Source organism: Lepidochelys kempii, chromosome 21 (genome assembly GCF_965140265.1).
Source record: "Lepidochelys kempii isolate rLepKem1 chromosome 21, rLepKem1.hap2, whole genome shotgun sequence".
NCBI lineage: Eukaryota > Metazoa > Chordata > Testudines > Cheloniidae > Lepidochelys > Lepidochelys kempii.
The window spans coordinates 11617634-11642029 of NC_133276.1; the positions used below are offsets into that span (position 1 = coordinate 11617634).

Sequence of the window (24396 nt, forward strand, 5' to 3'; positions counted from 1 at the left end):
TGTCAGCAGATGTCTTCAGCGTCCATGGAAACTGGTGGGACTTACTAATGCTCAGTGTGATCTCCGGGAGGCTAACAGGATCCAGCCACAGCCAGCGAAAAAGACTAAGGAGCAGGAATTGAAGGGTAGGGGGAGAACGGCTGGGTTTTGTCCGCGGGTGCGTCACACACAGGGTTAGCTTTGATCTAGTTAGCTCCACTTGCAGGGAAGCTGTGGCTGTGTGGGGCTAGCCATCCAGTGCATACCCTGGGCGGGGTCATATAGCCCGTGGTGCTCCTGTGGTTGGAGCTAGCGAGATCAAAGCTAACGCCAGTATATCTACGCACTCCGAGAGATGGGGGGACAGGCGTTGTAACTCCAACTCCTTAAGGCTTTGCAGACAAAGCTGCACCATGTGCCTCTCTTATTCCTGACTAGGGAATTGCTCACAGGTGGTTCCCTCTTTGCAATGAAGCTTCACGGAGCTACCTGAGGGTGCCTGGAGCCCTGCCCACCGCTGCCGGGAGCAGTAAAGGCAGAGCTGTAACCATCAGGAATCTCTGGCCAACCCTGCCCCCGCCCGGCATAGATGCTCTTTTAAGATCGCCATGGAGGCGTTTGCTCTAAAGTGCTGCTGTAGAAACAGGCTGGCCTCAGTGCGGCGCGTTTGCTGACCTGGCGCGGTCACGCTCTGCTCGGTCTCCCCAGTCCAGAAGTTACAGAGCCGCACTACGGGTCTGTCTACACTGTAGACATGGGCAGACATACGCAAGCTAGCTGTAAGTGACCCAGCTTGGGTACTGGAGCGGGGAATCTGGAGCGGCACAGGCAGTCCGCACCGGCCCAGACCTGACTCGGGTTTCACTGCCCTGGTATCTGAACGAGCTGGCTGAAAGCTAGCTCAGGTATGTCTACACACGCTACAGTTGCAACCAGCAAAGGCCGTGTAGACACGTACCCTCAGTCACAGCCAGACAATCCTAACTGTATTACCAACCGTCCTGTCCTATCCCCGTGTGTGTCGAGGGGAAGAGCAGTCTCTGCTCTTTCCTATGAAAATGCCCCTTGAGGGCAGCCTTCGCGAGATCTCCCGTGACTAAGCCCCCACCTCCTGTTAGCTGTGTTCAAAGCACTCCGTCTCTTGAATACAATAATCTGTTCAGAAAGTTTATTTAACGCTATAGAAAACCTGCTGTAATCGGTAAGATACCAAATGCCTCTTGTTTAAAAATCAAGTTAACCATGAAAAGCAATCTGTGGAGTAATCCAGGGCCAAGGAAACCGCCTGCCCTCCCCCTCTTCTCAAGCACAGCTGCCGCCAGCTGGCAGCGCCATCTACTGAGCACCCAGAAGCCTCTTGATCCCCTTACCCCCCCACTGCTGTCCTACATGGAGCTGAGCTTGTCCTGCAGCGCCTGGAGCGCCAGCCGCATCTGCTCCTCGGTCCCCTGCAGCATCCTCACCTCGATGGTGTGGAAGATGTACAGCCCCATGGACAGCAGCAGCACCACCGTGGCCAGCAAACTCAGCAGGGAGGAGGAGAACTTGGGGAAGGGCTGCGGGGTGTCCCAGCCCGCCAGGGAGCTCAGGCCCATGGCCGCCTGCAGGAGCAGCAGGAGCAGAGCCAGGCTGGCCATGCGGCCGTTGGAGTCGCGTTGACACTCGGCCGCGTGCAGCCGCGCCCTCACCTCTGTCTGGGCCTCGTTCACCACGTCCACCAGCTCCGGCCCTGAAAGAGAAAACAGGGGCTTAGCCACAGCTTGGGACGGCTCCTCCCAGCCAGCCGGGCCACCTCGGACACAGCCCCAGCCTCTCAAGGGGCTCAAGGCATCTTACCCGCTGGAGGGACACACCATGCTGATACGGCAATCCGTGGGACAACTAAGGCCTTGTCTGTGCGGGGCGGGGGGATTAATTCTGGGCAGGTATCCCATGGTGCTTTGCTTCGCTGCTGGGCTCTGTGCACCCTGGGTCTTTTTCTCGCCGCGCGGGGTGGGATCCCTAGCGCCGGCTGGACGGAAACGATTGGGCTGTGGGATCAAACCCAACCATTCCCCTAATGGCTCTCTCGGGGTTTTCAAACGGCCTGCATGGTCCACTTGCCACCGTGGCCTCCTTCCTGCAGAGCCTGGAAGAAGGAGCCCCGAAGCGGCTGCGGTCGGAGGCCCAGCTAATGCCTTGGCAGGCGGGGCTCTCTCAAGATCCCAGCGCTCCAGGTCCCGGGCTGCCGTCTGAGCTGCCCTCCCTGGGCCAGCTGCGCCCCCGTTGCCGAGGTCTGAGCGGCCAAGGCACTCACCGACATTGCTGCCACTCGAGCCCTTGGCCTCCTCTCCTCGCCGCACGCTCAGCGTAGCGATGACGGCTTCGTGGTCCGAGTAGGGAATGCTCTTGCCGGGGGCGGTGCCCGTGGTGGTCACGAGGCTGTCACACTTGACCACGAAGCGAGACAGTCCCTACGGGAAGGGATGGCGATGGGGCACAGCGCTACGCAGGCCCCGGGGCCGTTCTCCCCGCAGCCCCTCCCCGGCCTGCCATGGGACGTGGCCCACACGATGGAAGTGAAGTCTGCTGCTCTTTGGCCCAGACGCTGCAGTGGGACCCGGGAGGCCGAGTGCCCTGCTCTAACCACACAGAAACAGCTCGAGACAGGGAGTTTTTACTGGCAACACTGCCCCACCGTCCAGAGGGCTGACAGAGCTGAGCTCCGGCCTCAGGTTACAGACAGACCAGGACAGCGACGTCGCTCAAGCAAGTGGCAGGAGCTGGGATTATAACTAAGGCCTTCCTGCGTCCCAGGCCTGTGATCAGTCCACTGTGCCCACCTGCTCAGATCTAAAAAGCAGGAAGACCCACACAGTACAAGGGCTATGGCTAAGGGACTTCAAAACCAGCAAGATCTACTATATAATATGGGAGGCAGTGTTGCCTAGTGGACAAGGCCTCAGAGGTCTATTCCCAGCTCTGCCCCTGACCTGCTCAGTGACCTCGGGCAAATCGCCGCCCCATGCCTCAGTTTCCCCCCTGTAAAATGGGGCTAATGCTATCGACCTCATTGGTAAAAGCGCACTGAGGTCTACAGGTGAAAAGCACTGCACGTAAGAGCTCGGTGGTGGGATGGACCAGACCGGGACAGGCCTCTTCCGCCTCTCCTGTCCGACTCGCAGTGGTAGCAGGCGGGAGGCAGTGCCCAGCACCAGGACGCAGCTCGGGGCCCGGTTCTCAGCTCTGTCCCAGACGTGGCCTGTGGTTCGAGCGGGTCACCTCCCCTCGCCGCCCCGCCGTGCTGCACGTACCTTGTAGAGAATGTAGTCGATGCGGATTCCCAGCGGGAAGGGCTGCAGCTCCTTATTAACCGTGAAGCAGTTGGCTGGGACCAGGGTGTAGCCGTCCTCGCAGCCCTGGGAGCCAACACAAGGTCAGTCAGTGTCCCTCCAGACAGACCAGACCCTGCCCTTCTCCCGGAGGGGGCCGGAAGGAGAGCCAGCGTCCTGCTGAAGGGCAGGGGCTCTGGACTCTCACAGAGACAGCAGCCCGGCTGGTGGCTGGGAGGGGAGGTTGAGGTGCTGGGGGACAGCTGGCCGGGGCGGGAGCTGGGGTGCAAAGGTGGGAGGGGAAGCCCAGCTTCTGGGTTCACCTGCTGCAGGCATTTACTGTCTGTGCGCCAGGCCAGTCCTGAACACACGCCCATCTCCCTCCCGGCCCGGGCCCTACAGGGAAGCGCTTACCTCGAACCTATCTGCGTCGGCGAAGGAGTCCCGCAGCCCTGTCCAGCCTCGCAGCAGCCGGATCCCCATGTCCCCAGGGTGCATGTTCAAATCCCCACCGAGCAGCACCACATCCGCTCCCTTCGAGGTGTGCCTTAGGGGACGGGACAGAGTAACTTGGCGGGGCCAGAGCGAGCGAGCTAGCCCCCATCCCCAGCACGCTCCCTACAGCACCCCCTGCTGAGAGAGGCAGGGACTGGAGTAGCTGGGGGTTTCTCCCACAGCTGACGCACCCCCGGCGTTTTCTACAGCGCCCCCTGTGGGGCGTGGCTGGGTCTGGGGCAGTTCCGAGCTCCCCCGCTAATGCGCCTTCATTCCCTAGATGAGACGCCGGGGTACACACAAGGCCCCACTGGCGATGAGCCCGCGGCGTCTCTGCTCTACTCACTGTATGAACTGAGCCAGCTCCCAGGCCTGCACCACTCGATGGGGGAGGTAAGCGTCCTTGTCCCGGCAGTACTCCGCAAGGAGCTGGATGAAGGGAGAACAGGCAGTGAGTCCAGGCGCTCGGGGACAGACACTGGAAACCTAGCTCTTGTCCGCCCTATACCAATGCCAGGTGTGCTCCCAGGCTCCAAGCAGTCTGGCTTTAGACGTCTCAAACCAAGGAGACGAGGCAAGAGGCGCTGGATGGAGAACAAGAGATGGCTTTTCACCTCTAGGTCTGAATCCAGCCCTGCTGGATAATGACTGGATATTGCCGGTTAGTGCTTCGTACAGGCTCCCATCACACCTGGCACTAACGGAGCGCCTCGCTGGCTGTCTTTTGTTTCCAAGCTCTGTGCCGGCAGAGGGTGCCCCGAGCATCCAAACTTCTTTCCTGTCCCATGTCAGAACAGCAATGCTGCTGTGTGGGAGGGGTGACTGTCCGGGGGCGGGGGGGAATTGATCGTCTAAGGGGGCTCAGCTGGGGCTAGTGGGGTGAAATTGAGCAAAGAGTGATCAGGAATCCTTTCCTGCTGGTGAGGTAGATCCATTTGTGGAACGGTCTTCCAAGGGAAGTAGTGAGAGACCCCTTGGCTTGAGGCATCTCAAGCTAGACTGCACTGTGTTTTTCCAGTGACTCCCAGTCTCTGTCAGATCCTCGGCCCTTTCCCCCACCTTCCCCGCAGTGAGACTCACGTGGGTCACGTACACATGGAAGATAATCCCACAGATCTTGATGATGAGGAGCCCCACGGCCTTGCCGCAGAACCAGTCCCCGTGCTGGAGCTGCCGGGACAGGAGAGGAGAGAGAGAAGGCTGGTTACAATCACAGTGTCACCGCAGAGGGCCCCCCGCCTGTGACTTTGACATAAGCAGACCCTGTGGCAGCCAGCCCCCTGCACTCACCATGTAGGGGTATCCGTTCAGGGAGTACTGGTACAAGAAGGTGTCCAGGATTGGGTATCTGGAGAACACGCAGAACCCACTGCCAATCACCCCACTATGAAAGAGAAACTACAGTCACCATCTTCAGTCACTCAACCCTGCCCTGCCCTTGGGGACTACTAGGTGGGGTTTCTGAGCAAAACTCCCGGAGGAAAGGAGTGGGGTCTAGTAGTTAAAGCAGGGGCTAGGTGTCAGGACTCCTGGGCTCTATTCCTGGCTTGGGGAGGGAGTGGAGCTGGGGTTATATAGCAGGGCACTGGGGGTCAGCAGTCTCCCAACCAGATTTAAAAAGGGGTCTTCTTAATGAGTTAGGGTAAGCTATCAGCTAGAAACATAGCATTGCTATCACATGTGATGCACGTATCTGGTGGGCATCACCACGGTGGATACAGATGCTGGAAGTGGTGCAGATTTTCTATCTCACATAAATGTTTAAACGTTGCTGGGCATCGAGTCGGAACAAAACCCCCACGAAATCCCCCAAAAGGCCGTAACTCGAAGAAACACAGTCTTAATTTTGACCAAAAGTGGCGGAAAACTTCTAAGTACAATTGGTAATGCAGCTCTGTACTCACAATGGTATTGTCTGGGAAATATTTAGCACCAGGTGATATATTTGATGCATGTTCCTGTACTTTTTTTGCCTGCGGTTAAAGCAAAAGTCTGTATGTACCATGTAACGCATCCAAATATTTGTCACTATTCGTAGAAAGGACTGATTGGAGAAAAGTTTTTGTGGCTGTTTTATGTTTTATGACTATTGGCTGCCGTCCAATGCTTGCTGCTCCTGCCACTGGTATTAATACAGCGTACACCCTGATGAAATACTTTCTGGGTGTGTTCTGCTCTCTAGGTCAGGTCTAGACTTATGATGAAGCAACCGCCTGCAAAGCACAGTTGATTAAATGGAGGAATCAAAGGGAATTTGACAATGGCCGCCTTGGGACGGGAGGCATGCATCGTGCAATGAATTTCATGGGCGATGCAGGCAGCGTGATGCAGGAAAGTGGGTTTGAAGACATCCTTGCATGCTGTGTCAGTCACGCTCTAAGAGGGACAGCATATAACCCTGGCGTTAGAATCCACAAGCTTATGAATGAGGCAACGCATCGCTGGAAATGGATGGCACCTGGCGAGCCCATGAACAATGTTCTTCCGGAAGAGGAGACGAGCCACATCTTGGGGAGACAGAATGCTCTGGCAGAGCACCCAGCCACTCCACCACCTTGTGGACACACATGTTATCCAAGGGGAAAAACCGTTCAGAGACTGTCAGGAACTCAGCTGGTTCTGGGCTCGGGTACCTAGCAACCTAATGAGCTTGGCTGGGCCCAGTAAACCCTCACTAAGTGACTGTGCTCTCTGATTGGACAGAAAGGCCAACCGCTCCCTATTTAAGCCTGGTAGATGAGCTTCTTGTCCGGCCCTTGCTTCATCTCATGCCTCTGATCCCTACCTCCTGGCTCTGACCACTAGCTTGTCTCCTGACCACACCTCCGGTTCTCCCCTGGCCACTAGGCCAGACTTCTGCTTCGACCACCGAGTCACACCGCCTACTCCTCAACGTGTCTGCTCTGGGAGAGCTATGTAACATAATTCTCCCAACTGCTAGTGGATGACGTAGCAGCAAAGAGAGATGATAACAAGTCCACGGAGCTTGAGATGTTGGCAGAGATGATTCCACTTGACTTCCAGTGTGGTCATGTGAATGATGCAAGATGGGGTTGTGTAAAGGTAACAGAAGACAGACTTGTGGGGAAAGAGAAACCAGATATCTATCCTGTCCTAACTGATAGAGAGCAGAGTCCTGGACTGCCAGGCCCTTCAGTGGTGTATGGCGTGAGATGGCTATCAAGCAATCTCTCAGCAAGGACTGTGGGAAGCATCCGCATCTTTGCACAAAGGATAAGGCTCTGACCAAGTATTACCTGACTATGCATTTTAAGGCAGCTGTAACAAACAAAGGTGTGGAATGCAGCCTGCTGCAGTAGATCTCCACAAGGAAGCTACCACAAAGTCCCTGGCGGCTGCTGTCCCAAGATATTATAAAAGTCAGGACTGAAAGAATGACCCTGGAACAAGCCCAGACAACAGCCAGCCACTTGTGAACGCTGCAACGTCTACTGTGGCCCCCACTTGAAGCTGCAGAAAGCTTGTGCATGACCAGAGAGAACGGCACACAAGAAAAAAAGCAGTTTGTAACCAGGAGCCTACAAAGGGGGGAAGTAGGCCTCCTTTGATCCATAAACAGGCATAATCGCAAATCACTTGGTAATCACCGTCGAACAAAAGAAGACGCAGACAACACAAGCAATTCTTATTGATGGTCAGATATCCAGCAAACTGACAGTTAGTGTCCAGTCCAGAGATGCTGATAACCAGAGTCTGATGAAGTATGAGCTGGCACCTGCCCTGCTTTTCCTCTTCAACTTGGATGGATCTCTGAGAAACACCCAAAAGAGCAACATACCCTGTTGGCTGGAGAAAAATCTGTCAATGGTTAAGCTACCTTGTATCACAGGTTGGCTGTACATTGTGTGAGGAGGTACCTGCTGCCTGTCAATTTCATCAGGCGACCTAGTTCTTGTGTTCTGTGAAGGGGTAACTAACACTTCCCTAGTCACTTTCTCCACCCCAGTCCTGATTTTATAGACCTCTCTCATATTCCCCCTCAGGTGTCTCTTTTCCAGGCTGAACAGTTCCCAGTCTTGTTAATCTCTCCTCGTATGGAAGCTATTCCAGACCTTTAATCATATTTGTTGCCCTTCTCTGCATCTTTTCCACGTCTAATGCATCTTTTTTGAGAAGGGGGCGACCAGTCCTGCACGCAGCATTCAAGGCGTGGTCAGCTGCTGAACGGTGTCCATGGCTGTCGTTGGAGACAATTACACAAATGAAGAATCGATCACATTTGGTGAGATCACCCTCTTGTGCAATGTCCAAATGCAAGAAGTTTGGAACCCCACTGTGCTAGCAGCATTACCAAAGCATTGTGTGACGATGATGCTGTATGCAAAGACTAAATCTAACTTGCAAATGTTCTCTTCACGGGCTGGATCGTGAAGTGTGAGCAAATATTGTCAGCTGGACGGGAAGTGCCCCTTGCCGGTGGGTTTCACGGCATCGAACGAACAGCGCAGGTAGTGCCTGGCCACCATTCTGCAATACCAGAACTCGAGGCAGATCACGAGGAAGCAGATTCACAGATGTTCTTGCACGTTTCTCATGCAAAGCAAACACCCAGAGTAAACAGGGTGCTTGGACTTAGATGCGGAAGCTCCGTGCCAAAGATAACGCTCTGTTTGTCAGGCAGCTGGTGTTGGCCCAAAGAAGAGCTTCATTCCCACGCACAGAGAGGCTATGGAGCTGGGCATGGACGTGTGTCTTAGGCAGCCAAACCGTTGTGCCCTCAGTGGGTGTGACTACTTCAGCGATCAGTGGCGTGGGAAAAAATAGCTGGCTGAAGACAGCAGCTGAGCACCCGGAGAAGTGGGTGGAGGAGGAGTTTAGAGCTCTTCTTCCCACCCGTCGCAGCAGGAGTGTGGAGGAAGGGGAGCTCCAGAATGTCTCCCACACACACCCATTTGGGCACCCCACTCCCCAGGCTCAGGGCTCTGTGTCTATGGCATGCATTGCGATTGTTTGTTCTCAGTTCCCCACTCTGGTCTTGGGGCTGAGGCAGGGGCCTGCGCGGTGTCTATGCTTCCCTCCCCACCCTGAGCTCAGTGCTTCTGGCATTCACAGCGCCCACCCCGCCTCGGCTCCCTGGCTCTCAGGGAGACGTCTGGCGTCTGAACCGAGCACGCCCCTGCCGCTGCTCTCCGGGCTGCATGCCTAGTCTCCGCTCCCTTACGGTCATAGCACTGTTTGCCTGTAATATGGACCAAGTCTACCCGCTCTCAGCTCCCCGACTCAGCCTTGTGGCCCAAAGGGAATCAGGGGAGGCAATACTCAGCACTGCCCTCCCCCACACTTTGAGATGCCTAGAAAATCAAGCACAACAACAGGACCCCTTCAGGCCTGAGTTAGGTGGGGCCGTGCCTTCCTCAGTGAATAGGCAGAGACCGACATTAAGAATGGGCTTGTTGGCCTAGGCTGGGAGTGGGGGCTCCCTCCCGCTTGCCTGGTGCACCTTTTCCACTTCCACTAAGTAGGAGTTGGGCCACCAGAGGGTTAGAATCACCCGCTAGTCCAGCGGTGAGGGAATGATGCTCATTCAAATCCCCGGGCTGCCTGCCGAGGAGAAGGGCTTTGCCAAGGGTGCTCCCTTGAGCTTTCCGCTTGATGCTGGTCCACTTTAACTGGAGGGCCAAAGGCAGTCTCAGGGGCTCTGCTATAGCCCTGTGGTTGAGGTGTGGGCTTGGGGTGTTAGAGGCCCTACTTTGATTCTCCCTGTGCTGGGAGGGGGCTTTGGTCTTTCCTCTTGAAATGGTTCCACTTGAATTAAATATTAGTTGAGCCACAGGAAGAGTCCACTATGAAAAGCTCTCTCTAGGCCAGTGGTGAAGGTATTGACTTGGGATGCTGGAGGCCCTGGTTTGAGTCCTCTGCCCACCAGAGGGGGCAAGGGGATTTGGAGGGGGAGCTCCCCTAGTCTTTCCCTCTTGAAGCAGCTCCACTTTAATTAAGTATAAGTTCCACGAAGGCGAGTGCTAGGATCACTCTGTAGTCTACTGGTTTCGATGTTTGCTTGGAATGTGGGAGAACCAGGTTCACGTCCTCCCACTGCCTGTTAAGAGGGGACTGGAACGGGGGTCTCCTTCCCTCCCAGGTGACCTGGCTGAGGGGCGGGAGCTCCCTGTTTAAGTCCCCTCTTTCTCCCAGGAGGCCATTGTTCTCTTGGGAAGGGGAGAGGATTTGAACAGGGAGCTCCCACCCCTCAGCGGGAGGAGGGAGATCCTGGTTCCAAGCCCCTTACGGATGGGGGCATTGGAACAGGAATCTCCCACGGCCTGGGGAGCGTTGGGACCAGCGGGGACAAAAGAGTGATTCGTATTTTGTCAGTGGCTCACTTAATATTTTAGCAAGAGGGGCAAAACCTTTTACTGCCCCCAGCAGGAATGGAACCAGGGCCTTCAACATGCCCAGCTCACCACCTTAACCATGGGACTACAGAAGGCTGCTTACTTTAGCTCTTGCTCTGGCCCATTAATAGTGAATTAAAGTCCAGTCACAAGAGGGGGAAATTCTCCCCCCACTCTATAACTTCTTAGTGGTTGGTAACAATGACGCTAAGTGGTGGAGGAGGAAATGCTGAGATGAAGGTAAACACAGTGGGGCATGTGTGGGGTCAATCTACTACCCCTCTCTCCCCAGAGAGCCTGTGGTGATGCCCCATCGCGATTCCCTCCAATGACCAAGAGTTACTCCCTGTAACTTTGCAATGGGAGGTAACGCCAGACATGCCCTCCAGGCCACAAGCCCATAGACTTCCCCAGGACACTAGTCCAGTATCCTTAGGCTTGGAAGGGCCAGATTTTTATCAGTAAACGTCGCTTTCACCACGCACACACAAACTGATGGAAAGAAATATGCAATAAGTGAAATCTACAGACAGGCGGAGTCAGACAAATGCTGCTTGAGTACTTCCTAGAGCTTGACTTAAGGATAGTAACTTTGTAGATTTCGACCTGTGGTGTTGACAATTTGTGTTTTAACGGTTATAAAGCTTTAACTTGTTGAATCTCAGCCTCTACTGTCATTAAATAAATTATTGTCTGACCTCTCCCCTCAAGTTCCAGCAAAGGAGATGATTTCAAATAGATAACACTTTAAAAATGCTTAAAATCATAATTCTGTGCCACTGTGAAATTTTAAATCAATCATTATTGACAAAATAAATATCAACACTACTGGTCGAAAGGATAAACAAATCAACATCGAATTCTGGCCATTCTAAGTATCCTTTAAGCATCCTCTTCTGGCAGAGGAAGATGGGACAGACACATGGGACGGCTTTAAGGCTATTCTATCAACTCTAAATGTTATACCTCTCCGCATGGGAGAGTCTCCAGGGGAAAAGGGGGGTTCACTCATGCAAATGCCCAGACAGGTAAACAGATCTGGAAAAGGCTCAAAACCCCACCGCCCTCAGCCTGGGAAATTGCACAGACTGGTTTGAACGGCTTGAAGGCAGTGACCAAATAAAGAACTGGGAAGGGTAGGAAGCGACCAGTCTGACATGGAGAAGGGGGTCACTCTCACTCGACCCAAGAGGGGATGTGTCACTGTGACCAAGAGGCACAGACCCGGTGGGGAAGGTCTAAGGGACTCTGTTCCCATCAGGGTGTCCGTGTGGAAGGCAGGTGACACTCCATAGCAATTGACTAGCTATATATTCACACCTCAGTTAATCCTGGATTAATCCCTTACAAGCAGACCTTTAATATCAAGCCTGCCCCAGGCTGTATCTGATGGGGCAGGAGACATAAGGGCTGGGTTAGCACTAGAGGGGATGACCCTGATTGCCTTTTTCCCTGACAAAGTCCGCTTGGGTGCTCCTGAGAGATGCTGTCTCAGCAAGTAGCTATCTGCTGCCTCCCGTCTCTTTGTGCCTGCTTATTTATGGCCATGCCACAGCTACCCCATGGGCCAGCTCCGCCCAGAGAACGCCATGAACCTAGGGTCACTGCCCCTGCCAGTGCAAAGACAGCTGGAGAGCGTCACTATTCCCTGCTGGGATCTCAGGGGAGCCGCAAAGGGCCCGTGACAATCTCCTGAGATAGCAACATTCAGCCAATACCCAGCCCTCGGGTGATAGGCTACCCTGGGGGGGGGCGGGGAGAACATTCACCAGTCCCCACCCTAAGGCTCTGTGCCAGAGGGGCAAAGGCTGCTCACCTGCCATGGTCCCTTGGGGCGGGGACACAGCATGGAGCAGGCTGCCAGGGTTAGTATAACAGCAGCAAACTTGGTTATGATTAAGAGGCGATGTTTTCTGCTGAGCAAAAGCCAGGATGTCTCCCATTGCCAGAGACCCTTTCCTCCCAGCGTGCTTCACAGACCACTGCATTCAAGGGTCACTGAAATGCAGCCGTCTCTGGGGTGGAACGTGACAGCTGTTTAACACTGCACCCCATCAGGTTCCTCCACCACCTGACATCTCATAGTGAGCTGTAGCTCCATAAAGCCAGCCTGAACCCATGCAAACTCCAATGGCTTCCTTCGCCCAGAGCTCACACCCCTCGGCATGACGCCGCACTGCCGATCCCAAGGGTTCAAAAAATCACGAGCTCAGCTTAGCAGCCATGAGATCTTTAAAAATACCTTCCCGGTTCTTTTCAACTCCCGGTGTCGTAGCTACCAGGGGCTACGTTTTCTGACTTTTCTCTGCAACCACGAGAGATGGACTCCCCCCCCCCTTTTTTTTAAAGCCGAGATTCTCAGAGAATCTCACAGGTTGAGGAGCTGGGACTTCAGAAAAACCATCAACGACCACAAGGCTCTTGATAAGATCTCGAGAGTTTGCAAAACTGAGGACGACCTGCTGCCAGGGCCCCTCTGATACACCGATAAGCAGCACCCGGGGACTCCAGCCGTGCCTCTTACCTTTTGAAGTAGTGGGAGTAGGGGTAGCAGGCAGTCAGCTTCTGTTTCAGCTCACAATAGTCCCTCTCGCTCCACACCTGGAGAAGCAGGAGAGAGCCTGAGAACGGCGGGGACTTGAGTCACGGAAGAGAAGCCAGCCCAGCCCACCCTGCTTCCATGGCCCTCGCCCTCTCCCTCCTTCACCCCCACTCCAATTCCCAGCCCTCATCACCTCCTGTAAGAGTGCCAGGTCGAACCCCTCCTGGCTAAGTGTGTCGCCAATCATCCCAATGCGCTCCTGCCGCACCTTGCTCAAGTAGCGAATCGCCCTGGGGGGGGGAAGAAAGCAGAGGCTGTGAGGGCATCCCTGACAGAGGCTCGCCTCCTCCTCCAACCAGCGCAGATCAGACTCCTAGTGCCTTGAGCAGTGATAGGGAAAGGCATCTAGGGAGGGGTGCCCATGTGCTGGGAGACCCCTGAGTGGCAAGGGTCACCCTCCAAACTCGCAGCGGTATAGAGCCCCAGCCCTGTCCTGCTTGAGACAGGGATGCAAAAGGGATAGGAAGTTTCCCTCAGCCTCTTGCATGCTCACCTCAGCTTCAAAGCAAGAGAGACACCTCCAGGGGCGGCCTGTGGGGACAGAGGGGCAAGCAGGGTGGCTGCCCTGGGCACCAATTTCTGGCATGCGGGAGGATGCCAAATCGGAAGTTTTGGGGTTTTTTTGGCTTAGCCATTCGGGGGACATGGGAAGCATTTTCTGCCCCAGTTAACAAAACACCCAGGGCCGGCCCTGGACACAGCGAAAGGAGAGGCAGGAGGAGCCGGGTTTAAAATCAGACCAGCCACAGGACAAGGAAGGTAGAGAGGAGGGGTTGAGGGGATTTGAATTCAATAGGGCTTCATGGCCCTGGTCGCGTCTAATGCCTACGATTCCACGAAGCCATGCACAGGATGAGAGCCCTCGTGGGAGGCCCTGTTTGCAGGCCTGGCCTGGCTCCTGCATGGCTCATGGCAGGTGCTTTGTATGCATGCGTGGGAATCGGGGGCAGCGTGTACCCAAAACACACTAGCTGAGCTGGTTCCCTTGCCCAACCAGCAATGCCCACAGTCTGCCTGCAGGCAAGAGCTGCCGTTGCATGCAACAGGAACCAAAGATCGGCTGTGCCCAGGGCAGGGCTGGCAGGCTGACACAGAGCCCACAGCAGCGCAGAGATGAGGAGCGTGAGGCTCCCTGTATGGGGGGGGCGGAGGGCGGCCTGCTCCAGGAAGGCAGCTCGTTGCAAATGGACAGGGGAGGAGCGACCAAGGTGGAGCAGGATGGAGATCCTGGGGCTGAGTTACTCCTGACTGCAGGGTGCAGATCTGCAGCTAAGTTGGGAGTGATGGGTTATCCGAGGCCCTGCTTTGCCCCTGGCCACAGATCCCTCTTCCCCTCAAGACAGGGGCATCCAGCTTTTTGACACTTCACTCACACATCCCAGTGGCCTGGTTGTGAACAACGGGCACCAGGTCCCAGACCCAGGCACCTGCTCCTCGGGGAGACGAGGGAGATTGAAAAGATCCAGAGAACGGCAGCTCCGGGGCTTAGAAGTCTGGAGGGGCTTGTGTATGATAAATGACAACGCTGACACGGCCAGTGTCTCCCACCCCAGGAGCTCCATGCACTTTGCAATGGCCTTCGAGTCCTCTGCTTTAACCCTTAGATGTAATAACTGGGAACGTGATGAGAGAGATCAGAGGGACTCCCTGGCTGCTCGTCATCCCTGTGCAAAGGTATGTCATGACTCTCCTGGGTGAAACTGCACCCACTGCCCAGGAGAGCCACCCTCCACCAGTCTGCTTTGACCTCTGCTCGGTCAATGGAAGAGCAAACAAACGACAACTTACCAGCAATTGAGGTCGAAGACGCGTAGCTGCAGTGGCGGATCCGTGTCCATCGCAGCCAGCTGGTGGGTCGCCGAGCCTTCTTGCCGTTCAAGGAGCAGTGGGCGGAAAGCAAGGGGAATCCTGCTCTGAGGACAAAGCCAGCGAGCAGTGGGTTGGAGGTGGTTTGAATCAGGGTCCCCCCTTGGTCCTGGGCGTCTACAGGTTCTCCGTCCCCGGAGCGGAGCTGAGTGAGGAGAGAGGCGTCAGGCTTCGGCAGGCAAGAGAGATTACGGTTGCAATAGGGTAACTCAGACTGCTGCGTTAGCAGGTTAGCTGGAGAGGACAAGAGGGTGGGGCGACTGCTGGCAGGGCACTATCTCAGGGCAAACACCTGTGCTTCTGTATGCACCTCTCCGCTGAGACCTGCAGGCAGCATATGGAAGGCGACAGTAAGAGGGAAAGGTGCAGACCTAAGACTGGCATCTTAGAGGGGTTCAGGAATTAAAGGGACATGCACAGGTGAAACGGGGCACATTTACTCTCGCTAAACCTGCATGGACACGCTGCACGGCTTCTCTTTTCCAAGGATTCCAGCTGAAGCAGGTGAAAAGATGAACCGCGATCCAGACGCACAGCAGCCCAGCAGGAGAGCCAGGCAGTGAAATGGATTATGCTCCGAAGTGAAACTGACCGGCCAGGTTTCCCCCCCCACCAGGCTGAGAGAAACAATCAATCAGGAGAAGTGTATTGGATTTTTAAAACTATTCCGGTTTAAATCTTCTCACAGGCGATTTGTAACATAGGGGAGGACTTTGGGTTTTCCCCTGACAATGTCAATTTAATTGTAAATGGAACAGTTAGGATGCTTACACAGTAATACAAGACCCATGGAAAAGCTGCCACTGGCCCAGGGCAGATGACTTGGGCTTGCAGGGCTAAAAATGGCAGTGCAGGGTACGTCTACACAGGAATTAAATGCCAGCTGGCCAGGGTCAGCGGGCTTAGGCTTGTGGACCTTGGGCCCTGGGGCTAAAAATGGCCGTGTAGACGTTTGGGCTTGGACTGGAGCCCGAGCTCTGCGACCCTGCAAGAGGGAGGTCAGGTTTACACGGTGTTTAGGTGCCTAAAGTTGCAGACAGGCACTAAAGTCAGCTACTGTTAATTTGTGCCTAGCACCTTTCATCTGGGGGACCGGAAAGCGCTGCACAATTCCTCCTTCTTCCCCATCTACACCTCTGTCACCACCAGGAAGGATTAGCACAACCTGTTCTTTTCAGGGTTCCCCTACACCAGGGCTGGGCAAACTTTTTGGCCCGAGGGCCACATTGGGGTTGCAAAACTGTATGGAGGGTAGGGTAGGGAAGGCTGTGCCTCCCCAAACAGCCTGGCCCCTGCCCCCTAACTACCCCCTCTCACTTCCCACCCCCTGACTGCCCCTCACGGAACCCCCAACCGATTCAACCCCCCTGCTCCTTCTCCCCTAACCACTCCCTGGGACCCCACCCCCCTATCCAACTGCCCCCTGCTCCCTGTCCTCTGACTGCCCGAACCCCTCTCCACACCCCTGTCCCCTGACAGGCCCCCCAGGACTCCCACGCCCATCCAACCTCCCCCTGCTCCCTGTCCCCGACTGCCCCGCAGGGGCTGTGCCAGTCAGGGCGTCAGTTTCAATCTGTAAAGCCCTACGTGATTTGGAACCTGGCCATGTGGGAGACTATCTCTGCCCCTAAGCACGACTGCAACTGTGGGCAGTCCCTACACATGAGCTCCCCACAGGCCCAAAATGCTCTCAAATAGATGGTTCTGTGGCACCGAATCCTGCAACCAGAGCCCAAGTTTATTTGCCTTTGGAGCTTGTTGCCAGGCTCGTCTTTTCAGACAGCGCTAGTTAAGAAGTTGCCTTCTTTTCCACTCCCAATTTCTTCCCAGGTAGGGGGCTGGTTAACTGCGGGAGGCTTAACATTTCTGCCCATTGAAAGGAAGTGAGACATGCCACGGAAATGGGCAAACCATAGATGGTTCAGACAATACACATGTGTACGTACAGCACATATAAGTGCAAAACCTTACATTAATGCAATGTTGACATTTGCACATTTAAACACAGGCCACGCAGGGAACGAAAGAGTTAAAATGAACCCAGTCACGTTAATTCACTCAACACGGCAAGCACTGTATGAAGTCAGGGGAAAATATGAAAAGCCTCAGTATCCAACAAAATGACAAGATACGAACAAGGCGGTGGAATTAACGGTGCGCTGAGATCAATACACGTTTTCGTTTCCTGACCTGCCTGTGTTTAAATTTGCAAGCTCTATTGTGTATTAACACAAGCATTTGCATTTATCTTCTTTAGTTACAAGAAAGAACCAACCTGACACGTGGGACGACGGGGTTGCGTAACTGCCTATTGGTACAATTTCAAGGTTTTAACTCAATTATCCACAGACACCGCCCCCGCAGCATTATGCAACTGCGCTGTACATAGAACCCCACTACTTCAATCACAGTAAATATTCTCACTGTGCATGTGTAAGGCTAACCTTTCAACTGCTTGTAAACTCTCAAGGCGATATTCCTCCTTTAAGAGGAACCACAGCTTTAACAGCCTAAAGTGGTGTTATAGAACAGGACCACCTCCCTGTCCTAAACTATTGCAACAAGGGTGTCGCTTTGCAGTGTGAAACAGCTTCTCTGTTCCTCCCCAGAGGTGGCTGCATTTCAGGGTCAGCTTGTGAAGCACCTTGTCTCTCTTTCTACCCACCCCACCGCCCAGAGCATTTTCAGAGCATTCTAAAAAAAGAATCCTTTGGCCTGGAGCTTTCTTAGCACTTGGCCTAAAGGTGACTATTTTCACAGAAAGTTTGAAGACCATGTGATCTCCAGCAGGCTGCCATGCACACTGGTAACGAACGCATGGCTAGTCGGAACATCACGGTCAGGGATGGTCTTCTTTAACGGCGTACCCACAGCCAGCGGACGCGATGTTCAACAAGACATGTACCTGTCCACACTGGCTGCAAAGTCACGAGTAACACAGTGTTAGTTAACACAACGTAGACAAGTGTAGACAAGCCCCTAGATGGGCACAACTTTTCCTGAGCAAAAGGACAGGCCCTCACCACTATAGATAGGAGATTCTCCATTAGCTATAGGCAGTGGAGGGCTGATGCCACAGAAGTGACTCCAGCCAGCAGCAGGCAGTGATTGCCCCTACCAGTTTGTTACTGTATTTTATTGTATCTTAGAGCCGGTTGAGTTATCCCTTATGGATGCCACTCACTATGAACAGAGTCCCGGTTTTGCTCAGTGAATCATTGAACTAACCGAACCCTCTTTTCTCGGGCTGCGTTTATGACTCAGAAGTACCCAGGCTTTGCAAGCCACCATTTGTGTTCTGCGACTGGTCACCTGAAGCCACAACACATCCCGATTCAATCACAAGCGTTTGCAAGAGGAGAATGCCACCCCGTCCAGTATGGATTTTGTGCTAACATGAGCAAAATATTTGCATTAATACCTAGTGGGGGGAGGGAGAGCTCAGGGGTTTGAGCATTGGCCTGCTAAACCCAGGGTTTTGAGTTCAATCCTTGAAGGGGTCATTTAGGGATCTGGGGCAAAAATTGGGGATTGGTCCTGCTTTGAGCAGGGGGTTGGACTAGATGACCTCCTGAGGTCCCTTCCAACCCTGGTATTCTATGGTCTTCCGACACTCAAATGATGACTTATAATACAGGGGAACCACAGAGTTACAAACACCTCGGAAACAGAGGTTGGTTGTAATGCTGAAATCTTCGTAACTCTGAACAAACGTTCTGGTTGTTCTTTCAAAAGTTTACAACTGATCATCACTTTCAAATTTTACTATGCAGAAGAAAAACGCTTCTTTCCCTTTTTTTTTTTTTAAAGTAGTTTACGTTTAACATAGCCCAGTACTGCATTTCCTTTTCTTTTTTTATTTTGTCTCTGCTGCTGCCTGATTGTGTCCTTCCGGTTCCAAATGAGATGTGTGAGTCTGGTTCACGGGTCAGCACATTACTCCGGCATCTGTAATGCTGAGGTTCTGCTATAATCATTTTATAGATGACAACTGCACCCTAGCCAAAATCAAGGCCTCACTGTGCTGGGTGTTGTACACACCCCAGGTAAGAGAGAGTTTACAATCCAAACACCTACACAGCTTACAATCTAAATTCACAGAGGGTGGGAGGAAGGAAGTATCATTATTCCCATTTTACAGAGGCCAACTGAGGCACGGAGAGAATAAATGACTTGCCCAAGGTCACACAGGAAGCGAACCCTAACTTCCTGAATTCCAGTCTGTTGACATAACCATCCTTTCTCCACATGACTCATGCATTGCACTGAATTAAATGGAGGCTTTTATTAAAAAGCAAAGATCTGTTTGTGTTCCTATCTGATTGACCGTACTATACATTATAAACAACATTAACATCTTAAAACAAGACAGAGGGACTTGCCGTGGTTACTAACACACGGTGTCATGCACAGTCGTAGGCAGGACTATGAACCCCAGCTAAAAATTGCCTTTTTTTTTTTTTAAAAAAAACGTCACGTGACCACAGTTAACCATGTGGGCTACAGAAGTTCAGAGCCACAGTGTAAACACTCAGAATGGAGCGAGCTGGGATTCTACGTTGGATCTGTGCAGAATTTGGTGTCTAACGAACCGTTTAAACAATTACGCCTCGCCTGCTTCTGTAAGGACAGACCTCGGGTAAAAGGGCGTTACAGAGATTTATTAAAAATCCACCCCCGTGCAAGGAGCGGGGCTGCTTTAAAGCTGCCACAACACGTTCAGGGGAAATATGCAACCGCCAAAAGTTAGCAGGAGGGGACAGGTTTCAGAGCAGCAGCCTGTTAGTGCATCCGATGAAGTGAAAGCTCGTGCTCGAATAAATTGGTTAGTCTCCAAGGGGCCACAAGTCCTCCTTGTCTTTTTGCAGGAGGGGACGAGTCTGTAAGTGCCCCAGGCCCGGTCTGCACAGAGGCTACAGGGGCGTGATTTCTTGTTTAAAACCAAAACTAGTCCAAATAATCCAACACCTAGCCTGCTTACGGAGGTATAAAGGCACCTTATGGTAAAGCTTATCCCCCCGCAGCGCGCACTCGAAAGGGGATTTCTGGGCTGCAGCTGCACCCACGTCAAGGGCCAGCATCGCTTCAGCCCTTGGGCCCGGCCGCTCTCACCGCCGCCGAGCCTCCGCCGGTGCAGAGCCACCCCGGGGCCCTGACTCCCGGCCCCGCCGGTGCACGAGCGCTCGGGCTCATTCGCACGCGGGGCCCCCCGGGGAACCTGCTGCCGAACAGGGGCGCGTGCAAGCGGGGCCCCACAATCCGGCCCCTGAGGGTTTTCAGAAGTGGCGGCGGCGGCGGCGGCGGCGGGGGGAGGGGGGGGGAAAGGTCACCCCCCCCCCCCAGCCACCAATAATTAAATCTTTCCGAAGTAGGGACAAAAAACGCCTCGCGCTTTGCAAGCGCTAAAGCGATGAGTACACTCGATGCATGGGAGGGATCGGGGCGCGGGGGTGGGAGAAAGGAGGAGAGAGCCCCCCCCCCCGCGCCTCCCCCCGCAAGGCAGGAGAGAGACGCGCTCCGGGCAGAGCTCGGAAGCCAGCGGACAAAGGAAGCAACAGCGGCTCCCCGCGGCGGGCCCCGCGGCTCTGCCCTGGCGCCTGGGCACGGCTGCCGAGGGGTGCCCGCAGCCCCGCCCCGCCCCGCCCCGCCGGGGACGCCCGGGTGCTCCAGTCCCTCCCCGCCCCGGGGCTGGGTGGGGGGGAGGGGTCTCACCGGCTGCGGGCGCGCGCCAGCTCCCCGGGCTGCGGGGCCAGGCTGGGCGCGCGGGGCACGCTGGGGCTTGGAGTCCTCCCCGCGGGGCGGCGCTGCCGGCGGGGGCGGGGAACTACAAGTACCAGGGGGCTGTGCGGCCGGGGGCGGCGCTATCCGCCAGCCGGGGGGGGGGGGGTCGCGGGAAGCGAGGGCGGGGGGTGTGACACACACACAGGGGATGCACGTTATGGGGGGTGCATGACCCACTCTGGGGGGGGGGGGCTCCCCCCAGGCTAGGGGGCTCTCGTTTTAGGGGGTGCAGGGGGGGGCTGGGGAGGGTGTGTGTTTGTGTGTGTGTGTGTGGGGGGGGAATGCACAACTCTTGCACTTCAAAAGCGAGAGCCTGGCCTGCCCACAGGTGCCTCCCTTGATAGGGACATGCCCTCCCCTCCATGGTCCCCCCATGCCCCGTTCTAGACAAGCCTCCGGACGGTGCAGGCCCGCCGCAGATCCCTGAAACAAGCGGCACAAAACCTTTGTGGTGAAAATGGGAATTCTTGAAACGCGTCTTGCTATGAGCGTCAGCACTAAGCCGTAGCGGTCTCCTGCTTCCCTTTCTCCGCGGTGTGGCTGGGCCTGCTGGGCCCTCCACCCGCCTGGGGTCAGCTCAGCTTTTCATGATGCCTTTTAAGGTTTCAGGCTGCTGTCTGTCAGCTGGGGTTTTATTCCCCGGGGGAATAATAATAACCCTACCTCAGGGCTTAAAAGATGGTGATCTGTCTTTAATATATCATAAGTTCATATCCATCCTCTTGAGTAGTATATTTCCAGTAATCAGATTTGTATATTCCTCCATGGGAGATGGACACTTGAGTCGTGTTTAATACTTCCCAAGTTTTAATTTGTAATGAACAATCACAAAACCAAGTGATCTCAGAGTTGTTATGCATGTACCGCTCTTCATCGCTGATATCCCTGTTATTCATAATTTCTCTTCACTGTTGATTTTACTTTTAGATTTTCTTCTGTCTCAGATAGATTCCTGACCTTTTGCTATGCTTTCTCTGGTAGTGCTTTGGGTTGGTCCCTTAAAACTATAACAGGGTTTCCATTTGGTTCCATAATTACTTTCCAACCTTTATTTTGTTCAAACGGGTCACAGGTCTCATAAACAGGTACTTTTGTGTTGCACTTTCATCACCAAGTTTTGTGACTGCACATTATATTTTATGCACGTTTGCAAAATGGCTCCTTCTGTTTAAGTTTCTACAAACATTCCAATATGCAGGATACTTACTGTGGAAGGAGGTGGATTAGTTCTGACTCTCTCACAAACCCTGATTTTTATCTTAGCTGGTTAGTTCTGCTAACTTTCTGAAATCCTCTTTTCGGAAGAGTGCGACCTCACCTGGAATACTGTGTGCAGTTCTGGTCTCCAGTGTTAAAGAAGGATGAATTCAAACTGGAACAGGCACAGAGAAGGGCTACTAGGATGATCCGAGGAATGGAAAACCTGTCTTATGAAAGGAGACTCAAGGAGGTTGGCTTGTTTAGCCGAACCAAAAGAAGGTTGAGGGGAGATATGATTGCTCTCTGTAAATATATCAGAGGGATAAATACCGGAGAGGGAGAGGTATTATTTAAGCTCAGTATCAATGTGGACACAAGAACAAATGGATATAAACTGGCCATTGGGAAGCTGAGATTTGAAATTAGACAAAGGTTTCTAACCATCAGAGGAATGAAGTTTTGGAATAGCCTTCCAAGGGAAGCAGTGGGGGCAAAAGACCTGTCTGGCTTTAAGATTAGACTCGATAAGTTTATGGAGGAGATGGTATGATGGGATAACATGATTTTGGCAATTAATTGATCTTTAAATATTCATGGTAAATAGGGCCAATGGCCTGTGATGGGATGTTAGATGGGGTGGGATTTGAGTTACTACAGAAAATTCTTTCCTGGGTGTCTGGCTGGTGAATCTTGCCGCTATGCTCAGGGTTTAGCTGATCGCCATATTTGGGGTTGGGAAGGAATTTTCCTCCAGGGCAGACTGGAAGAGGCCCTAGAGATTTTTCGCCTTCCTCTGTAGCATGGGGCACGGGTCACTTGCTGGAGGATTCTCTGCTCCTTGAAGTCTTTAAACCACGATTTGAGGACTTCAATAGCTCAGACATAGGTGAGAGGTTTATTGCAGGAGTGGGTGGGTGAGATTCTGTGGCCTGCGTTGTGCAGGAGGTCAGACTAGATGATCATAATGGTCCCTTCTGACCTTAATATCTATGAGTCTCCGAATAGGTTAGATCAGGAGGGCAGGTGGAAATGAAGAGGAAAGATTGGGATGGAGAAAGAAAGAAAACATGCTGGAGGTGGAGACAGGGGAAGAGCGGGGTCAGTTCAGGTTTGTTTACACACAGGATTTTACACAGCAGTGTAGCTCAAGGGCTGGAGACACATTTATTGATTTAAAGCGGGTTATATCTGTTTAACTTGCACCTGTGCATTTACTGACACAAGACAAGGCCCCAATTGTAAGAAGATAATGGCCGTACTAGGTCAGAGACCAATGGTCCATCTAGCCCAGTATCCTGTCTCTAACAGTGCCCGATACTTAAGGGGGAATGACCAGAACAGGGCAATTATCAAGTGATCCATCCCCAGTCATCCAGTCCCAGTCTCCAGCAGTCAGAGGTTTAGAGACCCTGAGACTATGGGGTTGCATCCCTGGCCACCTTGGCTAATAGCCATTGATGGACCTAGCCTCCAGGAACTTATCTAATTCTGTTTTGAGCCCAGTTATACTTTTAGCCTTCACAAGATCCCTTGGCAAGGAGCGCCACAGGTTGACAGTGCATTGGGTGAAGAGGTACTTCCTTTTGTTTTCAACCAGTGTGTGGACGCTCAGCTTGGCCAAGGGGAGGTTTCACCCACACAGGCTGGTGGAAATACGAGTGGAGAGCCAGAGAATAGCATGCAAGGGGCTAGGAATGGGCTATCAGGCCATCCCTAGCCAAACACCACCCCATCCACAGCCCAGCTGATACTATACTAACCCTGAAGCTCCCAAGTTCTGTGCGTCTCCACTGGGGAAACATGCACACAGTGAGGGACCAGCTCTTCCCCAACATTGCCTGAAGGAAAGGGTGGGGGGGGATGGAGCACGTACAGGATCCACGTCTCTGATCCTGCTCCTCCTTCCCCAAGCAGCAGAAGTAGATTGTCATTAAGGGGCTATCCGATTGTAGATTAAGGGGGGGAGGGGGGGAGAATACCTTTGTGTACAGCGCCTAGCACAGTGAGTGCCTAGGCCCTACACTAATACAAATAAATAAAAGCAGGGACATAGGCCTGGATCAGTGAGATTCCCTCCCTCCAGAGTATTTCATGGGTCTGCTCACTCCCCCCACCATTTCCTTCTTGTCCACGGAGTCCATCTGCTCCTCCTATACCATCACTCCTCTCCCCACCCTGTCAGTCGCCCCCCCATATCAACTCCTCTCCCTACCCCAGTTGCTAGGCCCACCATAACATTCTCCCCCCCCCACCTCACACAATGGGGTCTGCTCCCCCCACATTTCCTCCACCCCTCGTTTGATCCCACATGACCCCCCATCCCAGTTTTTCCCCTCCTCCCCCATTTTCCCTCCAGACCTGCCCCTCTTCTCCTAATAGCAGCTCCCCATTCTACCCCAGACCTATCTACCAGCTGGAGAATGAAGCAGTCGGTCCCAGAGCTCTCCTCATCTCTGGTGGGCTGCTCCTGAGGAGCTGGGCAGGTGCCATGATGGCCGGGATGGGGGTGGCTGCGTGGGTGCAGTGACGGCACAGGGTACAGAGGGCTGGCAGCTGTGGGTATGTCGGGCCACAGGTTCTCCTGCCTTTTTCAAAACTGCCCTGAGCGCTGTAGCTTTACACGCTTCCTGGATTGGCCAGTCTCCATCTATGCACGGGCCTGGCATTGGCATAGATATATGCATGGTGATTGTGTGCACTGTATGTATCTGAACAATCTGTTTCACCCACTCTGCATCCATGAAGCCTAAGTAGAAAAGATCTCTCAGTCCAGGGCGATCGTATCTTTTCTGGGGAGCCCTCTACCCAA

General features: G+C 53.7%; 2 protein-coding genes across 3 annotated transcripts in view; one reads left to right on the forward strand and one right to left on the reverse strand.

The window, feature by feature from the left end:
- MICAL1 (microtubule associated monooxygenase, calponin and LIM domain containing 1) overlaps nt 1-3537 on the forward strand; it is a 45401-nt gene extending 41864 nt beyond the window's left edge. The window contains exon 27 of one of the 2 annotated variants that reach the window (XR_012155885.1): nt 7-3537. The gene's annotated coding sequence lies outside the window, so the exon portion shown is untranslated. The remainder of the gene's footprint in view (nt 1-6) is intronic. The other variant, XR_012155884.1, reaches the window with a different exon arrangement.
- SMPD2 (sphingomyelin phosphodiesterase 2) lies at nt 1133-20393 on the reverse strand. The gene is made up of 11 exons (XM_073320489.1): nt 20319-20393; nt 14529-14751; nt 12874-12970; nt 12663-12739; nt 5076-5169; nt 4866-4955; nt 4132-4214; nt 3705-3837; nt 3273-3377; nt 2276-2432; nt 1133-1708 (listed from the first exon to the last, which is right to left on the reverse strand). Exons 2-11 carry the CDS (start codon nt 14576-14578, stop codon nt 1365-1367), a joined length of 1230 nt encoding a protein of 409 aa, XP_073176590.1. The 5' UTR covers nt 14579-14751; nt 20319-20393; the 3' UTR covers nt 1133-1364.
- Between the last annotated feature and the right edge of the window lie 4003 nt (nt 20394-24396).

Coding starts and splice junctions, on each gene's coding strand:
- SMPD2 (XM_073320489.1), bottom strand. CDS start 14,578: ATGGACACGGATCCGCCACTGCAGCTACGCGTCTTCGACCTCAATTGC. Junction 4,956..5,075: donor TGAACGGATACCCCTACATG/GTGAGTGCAGGG, acceptor CTGTCCCGGCAG/CTCCAGCACGGGGACTGGTT. Junction 4,215..4,865: donor TCCATGTGTACGTGACCCAC/GTGAGTCTCACT, acceptor CCCTTCATCCAG/CTCCTTGCGGAGTACTGCCG.